This window comes from Chiloscyllium plagiosum, chromosome 27 (genome assembly GCF_004010195.1).
Source record: "Chiloscyllium plagiosum isolate BGI_BamShark_2017 chromosome 27, ASM401019v2, whole genome shotgun sequence".
Taxonomy (NCBI): Eukaryota; Metazoa; Chordata; class Chondrichthyes; order Orectolobiformes; family Hemiscylliidae; genus Chiloscyllium; species Chiloscyllium plagiosum.
Genome location: NC_057736.1, coordinates 32,760,863 through 32,774,123, shown reverse-complemented (window position 1 = coordinate 32,774,123; position 13,261 = coordinate 32,760,863). Strand labels below are relative to the sequence as shown.

Below are 13,261 nucleotides of genomic sequence, written 5' to 3'. Positions count from 1 at the left end.
TGTTCTGTAATTAGATTTCTCCATGTGGGTGTCTATTGAACTCTGGTTAAGTAATAATAACTGAACAGGATTTCTATTCATTCAGTTCCTAATAGTCATTTATTATGTAACAGTGTATGATTGTTGAGATTAATTGAGTGTAAATGTCATAGATCTGCTTTCTACAAATTACATTGAAACGTACATAACGAATCTGTCCATTAAGTCTACAGTAGAAACCAAAAAACACACAGTGCAGAACTTTAAAGATTGGGTGTTATTTTTTAAAACTGATCCTTTTAAATTTAGTTGCTGTTTGAATATTCAGCTAAAGGAGCCATTTTTGCCTTGAGAACAATTTATTAAAATGAACCATTAACATAGACACAGTGATTGCAAGTAATCTGCCAGATGACAATGTAAATCATTTTAGCCAGGCATATGATTGTATAGAAAATGTTTGGGGGTGTCAAATGTAATGGATTGCCAAGCAGACAAAATCAATAGGCAGAGTAAGCACAATACAATTTATTAAACAATTTCCATACTTAGTTACAATTATACAATGTGTTTCCTAATAAACTCTGTAAGATGTAACTTGTGAAACAGCTTACCAAACCTCAAGCATGATTGCAGTCTTAAAATATGATGTTGATCTCAACATGAATTAATATTCCAAGCCTCAGTGGAATGGGGCATTTTATTGAAAATTTAAAGGGTGACAGATGGACCAGATATCTTGGACTCTGGACGATTCTTTTCACATCCTCACAGCGTGAAACAGAAGGTAATCTATTCCAGCACAGTTACAGATACTGTATCACCAGCTCTTTGATCAGAGGATGCATTGTTAATTTCCTGTTTACACCAACTACCATGTGTAGCGGGAATACTGATGGCATTACTCACAATGCATTTTCTTGTTTATTTCGTGGCTGCATACTCTGCTCCTTGAGAAAAGCTGTCAATGGCTGAGAACCAAGGTCAATGCTAATCTATGCTGGCAGGCCATTGAGCATTGTCCAGGTGAAATATGATAAAGAGAACCTGGTGGGAAGGATTTCATGTTGGATATTGATTTAATTAGCAGGAGAGTGCTATCAGGTTATTTTTGGAAGCTGCATGTGGTCCTCCCTACCAACTTGACCCCATTCCTTCAGGTTTTAGAAAATACATCTTCATAAAATGTTTCCTCATGGCAGAAGAGGTTGGTCTGTTCCAAATGTGAACTTCCTTTTGTGTGCTCTAATAATCTGTAATAAGCAAAGTTTCAGTCAACTCAACTGGTCCGATGTTTCCTTTTCTTGTGGTAGTCATCCACATGGCTCTTTTGAATGAAAGAAACAATTTAATGCCATGATCATGACTGAATATCAATCAGTCTTATGCTGCTTAGAACTTGAGCAGAGGATATTCAAATTCCTTCTATAAAGACTTGTTTCTACTTTGTAAATCTTATCTGATATACTGATTTAACTGAGATGCATATACTAATATATGACTAGCTAATTTAAAATTAATATCATATTTAATTGCTATTTCAGATTCAAGTTGTCAGCTTTGCTACTGAGCATAACTGGGATTCACTGGAGGTTTTTGATGGTGGTGATATTACAGCAACAATGCTTGGCAGTTTCTCAGGTAATTTTGTCTTATCATTGAGGTTCCAATATTGGCGATAATCATGTTCTTTTTTGAAGTGGATTTAGCACATAGCCCATGCTGTTCATTAATATTCTCAAAAGATCTGGCAGAAAGCATCGACATACATTTTGCTCACACACTTTACATTTATGGCACATCTTCTTTCCTCTTGGCTCCAATACCTGAAGGTAAATTTCCTGGACTTCTTGAAATAGTTTTAAAAAATATCCATCAAAATGCACAAAGCTAATCAAAGCTGTGATTTTAATGTGAAAGAAAGTGAATAGATCTGTAATTGAAAATGAAATTCAAGTTTTTAAGAATGGATATCAAATATTCAGAAAGATGTAGAGAAGAAGTGAGGGTGGGTCAAAGCAGATATTGTCAGGACAGGTATGGATGAATAATCTTTTAGGGATCAAAGACTGCTTAAGAACAATTTCCCTTCGACTTGAAACATGAGGTAGCATGTTAAGTTATGTTGAAGTACTTTGTGAAAGCGTTAAATTCAATTAACTAAGTAACTTTTGATGGTAAGGATAATAAAGATTCTTGCCTTTAAACATCAGCTAAATATTAGTGTTCAAAGGTTTCAGGTCTAAAATATGACACCTTCAGTCTTGCTGTCACATATATGATGTTCCTCTGCTTACAGTGATTGTTCTGCAGATAATGGTGGAGGTCACATTTCATCTGTGCATCCTACATTATCTATTCCAGTACAGCAACATATCCACAAAGCTGTTGTGAAGGGCATTAACAGTTAAGATTATAAAATGCCTCTGGTAGTTTGTGACATTGAGTGCTTTAAGTATCCAAAACATTCCAAATAGCTGCAAATATCATTTTATTACATTTGATGTATTGGTTTTATTCCAGGCTCACATGAAATAATTGTTGATGACTACCTATAAATTATTAATCATTTGATGAATATGTTTTCGTTTTGGCACTGAAATGAAATGTAGTGTAAAATATTTAATTTCAGCCCTGGAGGATAATCTGAAGCTCTGTTGAAATCTACGATAACTTTGAAGATGACTTTTGCAGATATTTGATGATAAAAATTGTTTACATTATAACTGCACAGAATTTCAACACTCTTTAGACTGGTAATGTTACACTGAGAAAAGGCTTTGCAGCTAATGGAGTCTCAATATTGTAACATTGAAGTAAAATTCCCGTTTTGTAGGTTAACAGAAGGTGACTTGTAAAATGAAATGTTTGGCTATTTTCTGAATCAGTGAATCCAGGGTCCTGTGGTGAGGGTTTATGTCCACATTCATTATCTTAGCAAGTGCTGTCAGAAGAGAAACATTTGAGTATAGGCTTCACAGTCTGCTTCAGAAAAAGGGAAGGAGGGAGAAGCAGTTGACTGCAGAACCACCTGTGCAAGGTGCTCTTAGTAGCTGTGTGTCAAGGATGTATTTACAAGAGTCCACAATTGTGATACCTCCTGACTCTCAGACGAATACTTCATAGACAATGAAAAAATGAGAAATATCATGAGGAGGGATTAAGAAGTGAAAAAATACCTAAGTTAGATGCTTGTTTAATTTTATGCATTTTTAAAGTAAAGATTTTTCTGAAAATTGACTAACAAATATGCACAATCTTGATTATTTGCATGACTTTAATTTATTTAGAGTCAAGTATCGTAGAGATGTACAGCACGGAAGGAGACCCTTCGGTTCAACTCGTCCATGCTGACCAGATATCCTAACCTAATCTAGTCCCCAGCATTTGCCCCATATCCCTTTAAACCCTTCCTATTCATATACCTAATTGAATGTTGCAATTGTACCAGCCTCCACCACTTCCTCTGGCAGCTCATTCCATAAAGTACCACTCTGCATGAAAAAGTTGCCCCGTTTAAATTTTTCCCCTCTCACCCGAAACCTATTCCCTTTAGTTCTGGACTCAGCCACCCCAGGGAAAAGACCTTCTATATTTGCTCTATCCTTGCCTCTCATGATTTTATAAACTTCTATAAGCTCATGCCTCAGTCTCTGACACTGTGCCTGTTTTATCAGATTCTGTCCTGTAATGATATAAAACTACAATCTGTTTGTACCATTAACCTTTTTGCATTGGTTTAATCCTGAAGATGATTTATTCTCAAGAATTTACCCGTGGGCAGTATTCAGGTGACAGCAGTTTCCATCTCAGATGAAGAGCCAGCAAAAACCACACATTACCACTTTTAGGGAAGATCCCATTGCATTCTTCGGGCACTTTCCCCCAAGTCCCTCCTCCCTACCTTTTATCTTAGCCTGCTTGGCACACTCTCCTCATTCCTGAAGAAGGGCTTATGCCCGAAACGTCGATTCTTCTGTTCCTTTGATGCTGCCTGGCCTGCTGCGCTTTTCCAGTATTTTTAAGTATTGGGCCCTTCTCTGGGATCAATAATCCCAAGGAAGGACATCCCATATGCCAAGAGCTGCCAACCAATCAGAGGCCAGCAGTTGTGTTGAGCAGCAGTGCCAACAGGGAGATGACGGTTTCTGCAAACGTAACAGTCATTTGCCACCCAGGACCACTGTTGGATTCTAGGCCGCAGGTGAATTTTAACAATGTGCTCTTGTGGGGTGTGGGTCAAGGTGGAGGGTGGAAAGATGTTTGCCACCCCCAGAGGGAGTGGGTGACTCTTATCAACTCCACACTTTCCCCTGATCCCGACTTCTTGATGTTGGATCCTCTTGAACTGAGGGGCATTCCATCCCCAATGAGTCCATTCACTTCCTTCCGTGGGTTTGGTTATTGCACTCTCCACTTGGTAAACACCATCATCTCTGTCATTGCCCGTTCCTTACCCAATGCTTTCTGTCATGAAATTAAATAGAGCGGAAGCGAGGAAGTGCAGAGACCCTGCCCACCACCTTCCTACCTGATGTATTCGCTCCACCATCCAACTCACCATGGAGGTGGACATTACAATCTGCTCTCATTTACCCAGAAGGAAGAAACAATAATAATTACCAGTGAACTGATCAATTGTTTTGGAGCTGCATTGTGAAGTGTACGTGATGAGTTTGATCACAGGTTTTACTGTTTTTTCCTGCTGGATCTGCTGCTGTCTTGCTGAAAGAATTCAAACTGAGTCAGTATCTTAATCCCCTCTCCCTGCCTTCCTTCCCACCTGGGCAAACTCCTGTACTGAAGCTCCATCCTAATGCAGAACCTGAGGCTGATTGCTAGGGGGTTATTGTTGCAACCTTTTGCCATGTTGCATTGGCATGTTATAGCATTACCCTACAGAATTATTCTGTTTATTTAGAGTGATATTAATTCATGCACTTTAGAGTGAACTTCAATAGACTTGAATATCCGAACTAGCAAAGTCGGTTACCTAAGGTGTGCAAGTCTGTTTTACGTGGCTAATGAGCTCCATTCAATTTCTGATGCAGCTCTAAAAAGGATTTTGAATTGGTGTAAAGTCTTGAATGGATGTTACCAAATCTCAAATGTAGAAACAAATGAGCTCCATATTGTTTTTAGAGTCGAGTAGCTTTTATTTGTCATTTCTACCATGTACAACTGATACAGTAAAACCGAGACCGAGTTCCTCTCGGACTGAAAGTGCTACATGGACGGCACAAACTACACAGTCGTACACTGCATAAAGTGCATAAGAAGTGCAAGACACGTAAGTTACAGTGTAACAGAAGAAAGATAGATAATAGACATTCTTAGAGCAGCAATACAAAACAATTTCAGATGGGAAAGAACCGATTTTACTGTGTTAAGGAGACCGATGGCTTGGGGGAAGAAGCTGTTGCACAGTCTGGCCGAGTGAGACCGTATGCTCCAGTATCTTCTGCCGGATGGCAGGAGGGAGACGAGTTTGAGTGAGGGGTGTGTGGGGTCTTCCGCAATGCTCTTAGCTTTTCAGATGCAGCCTTTCGGGACCAATGTACAAAGTTTGCTGTAATGCACTTTGTTAAATTGACTTTCAGTGCAGGTTATGTTGGCCATTCTGAAGCAATCTGCTAAAGGTGATCTCTTCTGATTATTTTCTCTGACTCATATCTTACAGGCACCACAGTCCCCGCTTTGTTGAACAGCAGCTCCAATCAACTTTATTTGCATTTCTATTCTGACATCAGTGTGTCTGCAGCTGGGTTCCATCTGGAATACAAAAGTAAGCATTATCAGCAGACACTAACAGCTTAAACAAATCAAAAATACAATAGGCAAACACCAGATCCCCATAAGCATAATTTCTAAACCTGATGTCTCTTGAGTCTCTTGATGGATGTCATGGGCTCTTTACAGCATCACTTGGTGCCAGCATCTTTCAGTAGTTTGTCTTCTTGGTACTGGTGGCATCCCACATAACTTAGTGCTATCCTTTATTATTGGCTTGCTCCATGTTTTATTGTAGATAAAGAATCAGAAAGCAAAGCCTGGATCATAGGCAAAACAGTGGATTTCAAACATATTATTTGTTTTGAGGGTTTACCAGCTTGCTGCTATTTTTATCAAAGAGTTCCTGGATTTCCTTACTCTTAATCTTCCTTGTTATTAAATGATGCCAACCAGGTTTATGGTATTACTTTCCCTGTCCAAAAATGGAAATGGTTTACTCCTTTTCATTTCCCATTAAAACTTATGCAATTTAACCAGACAGCTTCTCGCAGTGACATTGATCGCGCACACAATATAAAATGAATGACACTGTGGCAGATTCCTCTCCTCATTCATGAACAATGTGGTCACCCTGGGTTTAAGTGACCTTTAAATAAACATTCAAGAATTACTGCTGAGTATTTTACATAAGCTGCATCTCTGAGCAAATGTATTCCTGGGGGGGCACTGCCATCCATATTTTGAGCAAAGCAGCTTTCAGAATCGAGCTCTCCTCATTAATCAAGCTGTGTGTGTTGAATAAATTCATGACTATTTTATTAAGTTCTAAAATTAATGAGAAAAGAATGGCTGTGGAAGTGTAGAAATTTTAGATGGCACGAGCTATTGAACAAGCAGATTGACAAGTGAGAAAAAAAACAGACTTAGATGTGATGACTATGCCTCAGTTTGTTTACAATTTCTGGTTTACAAATAAAAGTGAGTGAGGGTAGAGACTACAGATTTCAGCTCATCAAGTGAAATCTTATTCAGAATTTTTGTTCAAATTTGGAAGTCCAATTTTTGATTCTCAGATTAGTAAATTTGGATTAATTGAAAGATACAGTGAATTTTTATCAGTATATCCAATCTCTCAGTTGTACATGTGGTAATAGAAAAAAACATAAGTGATGGGCAGGCAATTTCAGGGGCGACTCCCTGTGTGCTCCCAGCAATGAAAGACCCCATACACCAAGCATAAATCAAGTACTTAAATGTGATCTGGCAAGTTTCTTATCAATTCAGTGAGGAGCCTCATTACTGAAGGCCCAACCAGACGGTCAATCTCAGGGAGTTGGTGAGTGTCTATGGAGGCCCAGGATACAAAATCAAAATGTTTTAGCCAGAGTCCATGAAGAAAAATAATTTAGTAAAACTATATTCTCTCAATTTCCTGTTTTAATCATCATTGAAAACAAATGGTTAACAATGCTGGACTTTTGAGTTGGCTCCTATTAACACAGTTAAGGAACATTCTGCAAGTTAAAGTCAACTTGTCCACTAGCACCACTTTAAGCTCTTTAAGATTCGATTCCCAACAGTATGGAAACAAGTCCCAAGAAGTCCACACTGACCCTCCGAAGACCAACCCATCCTGACCCATTCCCCTACATTTACCCCTGACTAACGCACCTAACACTATGGGCAATTTAGCATGGTCAATTCACCTGACCTTTAACTCACAACTATTGTAATGATAAGCTGTCTCAAGATATCCAGTTTTCTGAGAAAACCATGACACAAAGGAATTACAAATTATTATTGTTTGATCCCAAATTAGCCAATGAGATGGCCAGTCAGCATCTCTTCATCTCACAATAGTCATTTTGATGAAGGTGATTAAAGTCCTTCTTCCTCTCATGGCTTAGCAAAACCCATCCTCCTGCAGGATTGGGTCCTGAGCTTGTTGATTTGTTTAAACATATAATTTTAACTTCTGACTCTGGTAACTATCTTAAACTCATAAGATGAGCAATTCCTCTGTCTCCCCAGTGCCACTGTCTTTCCTGTTTCAAAAAACTACCATCACTTTTGAAAAAAGCCAGAAGATTGCAGGTGCTGGAAGTCTGAAACAAACACGTGTTTTGACTCCAGTATGACTCTGTATAGCTCTGAAGAGGAGTCGTAATGGACTTGAAACATTAACTCTCTCTCCACAGATGCTGTCAAACCTGCTCATTTTCTCCAGCATTCTCTGTGTTTGTACCACATTTTGAATGTTTTTTTTTGCATAAACTCTGCCTTGGATTTCTTCTTGAAGGATTTTGCTTCTAAAATTGAAAAGAGAAAAAAAAGGGTTTAGGGATCAATCCACAGCCCACTTCACCAAGGGTCAGGCTAAAAAGGGATAAAAAAAAATCCAACAGCATCTTGCTGTGATAGACTTAAGACCAGAAAATCATAATTTAATTTCAATTCAACTCCTTGTCCAAAGACCAGCTTCTAAAGGTTTATTTTTTCCCTTCAATTAAATACTAATTTGTTCTCAATTATCAATATTATTCAGGGGTAGGGATGATAACTGAATTTCAACTTGCAAAACCAGCAAACCTTGCTGAGATTTATTGGGGGGTGTCTGACAAATGGTAGAATGCAGCTCACAAAAGTAACTCAATCCCTTTTGTGCTTCTTTAAATAATTAGCTAATAATTAGCACCCTGTAGCTCTCGTCTTTTATTTGACAGCAAGACTAAAATGGGCTTGGTAAAATCCGACTAACAACCCTGACTTAAAGGATCTGTAGTTTTAAAAGTTAGTAACTGTATGTAGGGCAGATTTTGTTTCTGCTGTTATTAAGTTTCATGATTAAAATAGCATTTCTACCCTCTACCAGGATTAGTGAATGGGAAAGAGTGTGATTTTTTTTTTAAAAAAGGACATGAAATAGTAGGTTGATCTTAGCCACCCATTGGATGGTTGGCAAAGTGACTGGGCAAAGGGCTTGGTGTGAGACGGTGAAAATGGCACCATGCCTAGCACCAGGTGGTGACCATCCTTATTAATGTGTATGCTACCTTGAAAATCTGGGAACAGATGCAGGATAGTATGATACACTTTAAAGAGTTTGTCACTGTACGACTAACTGACAAAATACCATGTGTTGGATAGATAGCCAAAAGCTGTGTGCTACATTGTGTTGTTTGTCCATCTGTTCCACATTTACAGCTTACTGTTGCCAATTTTCTCATATACTTACAGCTCTCTCATAGCATCATATGCATAACCACACCACAGTAAGGCACACACTCAAATGTAAGTACAATCAAAAGTCTTGTGGCCCTTGCATTTACCAAGAGCATCACACCACATCCACTGTAACACAATCTAGCTGCAATATGCTGGCTGAATCCAAAGTTAGGGAACAGGTTGGTCACATGCGTATCATTATTATATAGTATGTCAACTTCAGGTACTTGAAAGTAATTTTTGCTTAAATGGCATGATGTCACACTGATGGAATAATCTCAACCCCTGCCACTAGATTTTGTTGCAGAATAAGTACAAAACTACTCTGGGGGGGTTTCTGGTCTCTCATGGTATAGAGTCATCAACTTTCTAAATCCATTTCTTACAGTTATCACCAATGCAGCATTCAAAGTAGTAAGGACAGGCCTTTCTTTGGGATTTTCAATTACGTCCTTCCATTGAAGGAGTGTGGGCCATCTCTGAAGGGACAAGAAAATATGTGACTTTGCCTCACATGTTGGGCAGAATTTAATCCCTCCCTTAATTCAGGTATGGGCACACTGGAGAGGTTTAATCAATTAGGAAGATTTTGGATGGGGACCCCTACCATCTCCCTGTTTCTGAGCCAGTTAAAAGTGAATCAAAAAGGGTCAGCCCTTACACCCTCCCTGTATCTGTCACCTCCTCCAGTCCTTACATCCCTCCCTGCACTGTCACCTCCCCCAGCCCTTACATCTCTCCCTGCCTCCATCACCACCTCCAACCCTTACACCCCTCCATGTATCTGTCACCTCCTCCAGCCCTTACACACCTCCCTGTCTCTGTAACCTCCTCCAACCTTAACATCCCTCCCTGTCTCTGTCACTTCCTCCAGCCTTTAAACCCCTCCCTATCTCTGTAACCTCCTCCAGCCACAACACACCTTTCCATCACTGTTATCTCCTCCAGCCCCTAATATTTTGTACCAAGTTACCTTTGTACCTGAGATGTTGCTGGAATTAGTGACATTGTACATTTTTCACTGTACTCGTGTACTTCTATACTCGAGTACTTCTATACTCGAGTACACATGACAATAAAATCTAATTCTACTTCTAATAAGAAGTTGAATATTTTAGTGACTCAAACCTTGAGTGGGACACGTCATGAAGGTTGGATAGTTCTTAACTCCATTCCATTCCATTTAACTTTGTCTGTGAATATGGAACATCAATCAAAAGTAACCTGAAATCTCTTTCTTCCCACACTTCCTAATAAACGTACCTGTCAGAAGGACACAGCTGTGCTTGGTATCTGTATGGTACTTGCATGCCATCTACTGCATCCAAACTCTTGATGCCCCAACAGTTGTTTTGTGCTCTGTAGAATTAAAGGAGAAACAACCTGAAAATCAGCAGGTGAAAAGCAAATTATTTTTCTTTCAATTCCTATCTTTTTTTTGAGTAAATGCATATTTGTTTCAAAAAAATTTAAAACCTGATCTTTGATTAAGTATTTATAATAGCTTGAGTTCTAAAATCATGAATAGTTGATTCACTACTCAATCACATAATACTGATAAACTTTTCTGTTGCTGTGACTGGACCATTGAGACTTTGTTCATTGTCCTGCCGTACTCTCTCCTTTACTGACACTGTAAATGTTTTACTGAATCGAATTTCACTTTATCTTTTATACACAGAGGAGCAATGTGAATAAAATTCTCTGCCAAGTATCTGCAACATATGTTGTCATGCAGAGAGAGAGAGAGAGACAGCTGGCAGCATTTCACATGGGAAACAGCATTACATTGCCTTCATCCAGTACATTGTGGCTACTAATCCCACAATGGCAATGAGAACTCCATTTGTTCATTTGTGCAATATTACACTTATCAACGCCATTAATACAGTTTCCTCCAAAATCACAAATACTTCCGAAGTCTTTGCATCTCAACATTAATGTTAGTTTGATACTTAATTTCCCAATAGTTATTATGTGAGAAGAGAGTTGAAGAAAATTAATAGGAAGTGGTTGAAAAGAATTTAGCAGAAATTCTGATGTAGAACACATGATAATCAAGCAAAGTATTTGTGCAATGCCTGTAGTCATGTCAAAACTGCCATGTTCATTGTACCATTTAACCCTCACTGTTCCATCGACTTTCCTTTTTATTATATCACACAATCGCAATTCTTGGTATCTTCCATTTATCCATGAACGAAGATAATAAAACCGATTGTTCAAGCCTCTTCCCACTGAATGAAACATCCAAGAGTTGATGGTCATGAATATAATAGTAAATGTTGAAGTAAGAGTGCTTTATGTAGATGGTATTGTCACCAGATTATAATGTAGGGACCCAGGTGAATGCTCTGGTGGCTGAGGTACAAATCATTCCATGTAAACTGGTGCAATTAAAATTTGCTGAATAAAATCTGGAATTGAACACTAATGATCAGTAAAGGTGATGGTTCATAAAATCTGGAATTGAACACTAGTGATCGGTAATGGTGATGGTTAAGCTATCATTGGTTGTTGTAAAAACCAGTGTTCTTTAGAGAAATAAATTTGCTGTCCTTACCTCCAGATCCACAGCAATGTGGCTGACTTTTAATTGTCCTTTGAAATTCCCGAGGAAACCATTTGGTTCAGTTAGGGATGAACAACGAATGCTCGCCATACCAGGGACAGTTGAGGTTAAAATGAGGAATCATTTCATGATACTGGTTATGCTGCCATAATATGCTGGAACCTAGATTGACCAATATGACATGGAATTACTGCATCAAACAGGGACTAAAACTGTGGTAGCTGTGCGAACATTTCATAAATAGTTGGCATTTTTGGAACAGACATCTCCTTCAATAATTGTTCTCTTGTTCTTTTTTGCAGCTGTAGGATTGACCAGTTGCCCAGAACCATTGGTCCCTGCTAATAGTGTGAAGACTGGTGAGAGATATCTAATTAATGATGTTGTGTCCTTTCGATGTGAACCAGGTTATCAATTGCAGGTAATTACTCAATGTGATAATGCAGAGAGGATTATGGGGCAGACATTAATACCTAATGCAGTTAACAAGATGCTAAATACCCAGGCATTCAAGGTGACAAGGCAAACCAATTGATTGTATTTAAATATAAATGGACAGTCAGCCAGCGAGATGCTTGGATATATGAAGTCCAATTGGTTGAAATAAAAAACTTAACAAGCAAGTGTACGGCTGCATGTTGCCTACAAAGTATTTAACTTGTCTATGAAATTATTAACAGAGGATGGTTGAATCAAAATGAAGAATTTTGGGTGTGATCCCCATCCCTGTTTTCTGAATACCTCATAAAACTTTATTACCGATGGACAAAGGAGGTCGCCATGTGGATCTGGGTTACTTCTTTACCAAGTGGAAAATAATGTACAGTCGGTTCTGGTATATCATGGTAGTTCTGTTCTTGTCTGATTTCACGTTATAAGAAAATTGTGTAGTTGGTGCACCTTTTAAACTAATGGGGCCAGAATCACTTTATAGCCAATACAGGTAAAGAAAGTTTGCGTTCTACAAATAACGTCTAAATTCTTTCATCATGTTGAGCCAATTTGCATTGAAGAAACATGTGTTTTCGCAAAACCGACTGTATTGCCTTTGCCATTTTGCAACCATACAGAAGCAATTAAAACCTGAAGATTTAGAAAATACAAAAGGTGTCAGACATATTAATTTTCATGGATAAAATTTATCAAGAAGATGATTTGCTAACTGCTTATGAGAACTGGTCAGATTTTGACAAATTTGGAAACATGGAAGAGAAATAATGGAATTCAGTAGATTGTAATGAAAACAGATATTGCTGGAAAAGCTCAGCAGATCTGGTAGCATCTGTCGAGAGAAATCAGAGTTACGTTTTGAATCGAGTGACCCTTTCTGATTTACAGCATCTGCAGTTCTTTCAGTTTTTTATTCAATAGATTGTACACAAGACTATGAAGCTGTCATTTGAAAATTCCCAATTTGTGCTGGCGTTTAAGTTATTGCACAGTGACAAAATATTAAATATGGCCAAACTATTAGTTTTGATGGGCATTAAATTTGCAGATCAACAGACTGCTGGAAGAAATGTCAAAAACACTTTTAAAGATAACTCCTTGGAAATATTCCTTTCCAACAGTATTTGTAGGCAAAAGAATGATGAGTGATGTGGCAGAAAATGGAAGTTTCAGTATGAACAGACTGATGAAGTCATACAGATACAGTTCAGAAGCACCAGTTCAAAATTAGAACTGGAACTAAAATAAATGAAGATAGAATTAATTTTAATAATTTTCAGAAGCATGACCCCCAAAAATGCC

At 38.3% G+C, this 13,261-nt stretch overlaps 1 protein-coding gene across 2 annotated transcripts in view; it reads left to right on the top strand.

Annotated features, from left to right (window-relative positions):
* csmd2 (CUB and Sushi multiple domains 2) overlaps positions 1–13,261 on the top strand; it is a 1,704,811-nt gene that overhangs the window by 1,485,060 nt on the left and 206,490 nt on the right. For both annotated transcript variants that reach the window (XM_043717868.1, XM_043717867.1), the window contains 3 exons: positions 1,524–1,620; positions 5,660–5,764; positions 11,812–11,930. In XM_043717868.1, the coding sequence (XP_043573803.1) occupies positions 1,524–1,620; positions 5,660–5,764; positions 11,812–11,930 (321 nt within the window). The remainder of the gene's footprint in view (positions 1–1,523; positions 1,621–5,659; positions 5,765–11,811; positions 11,931–13,261) is intronic.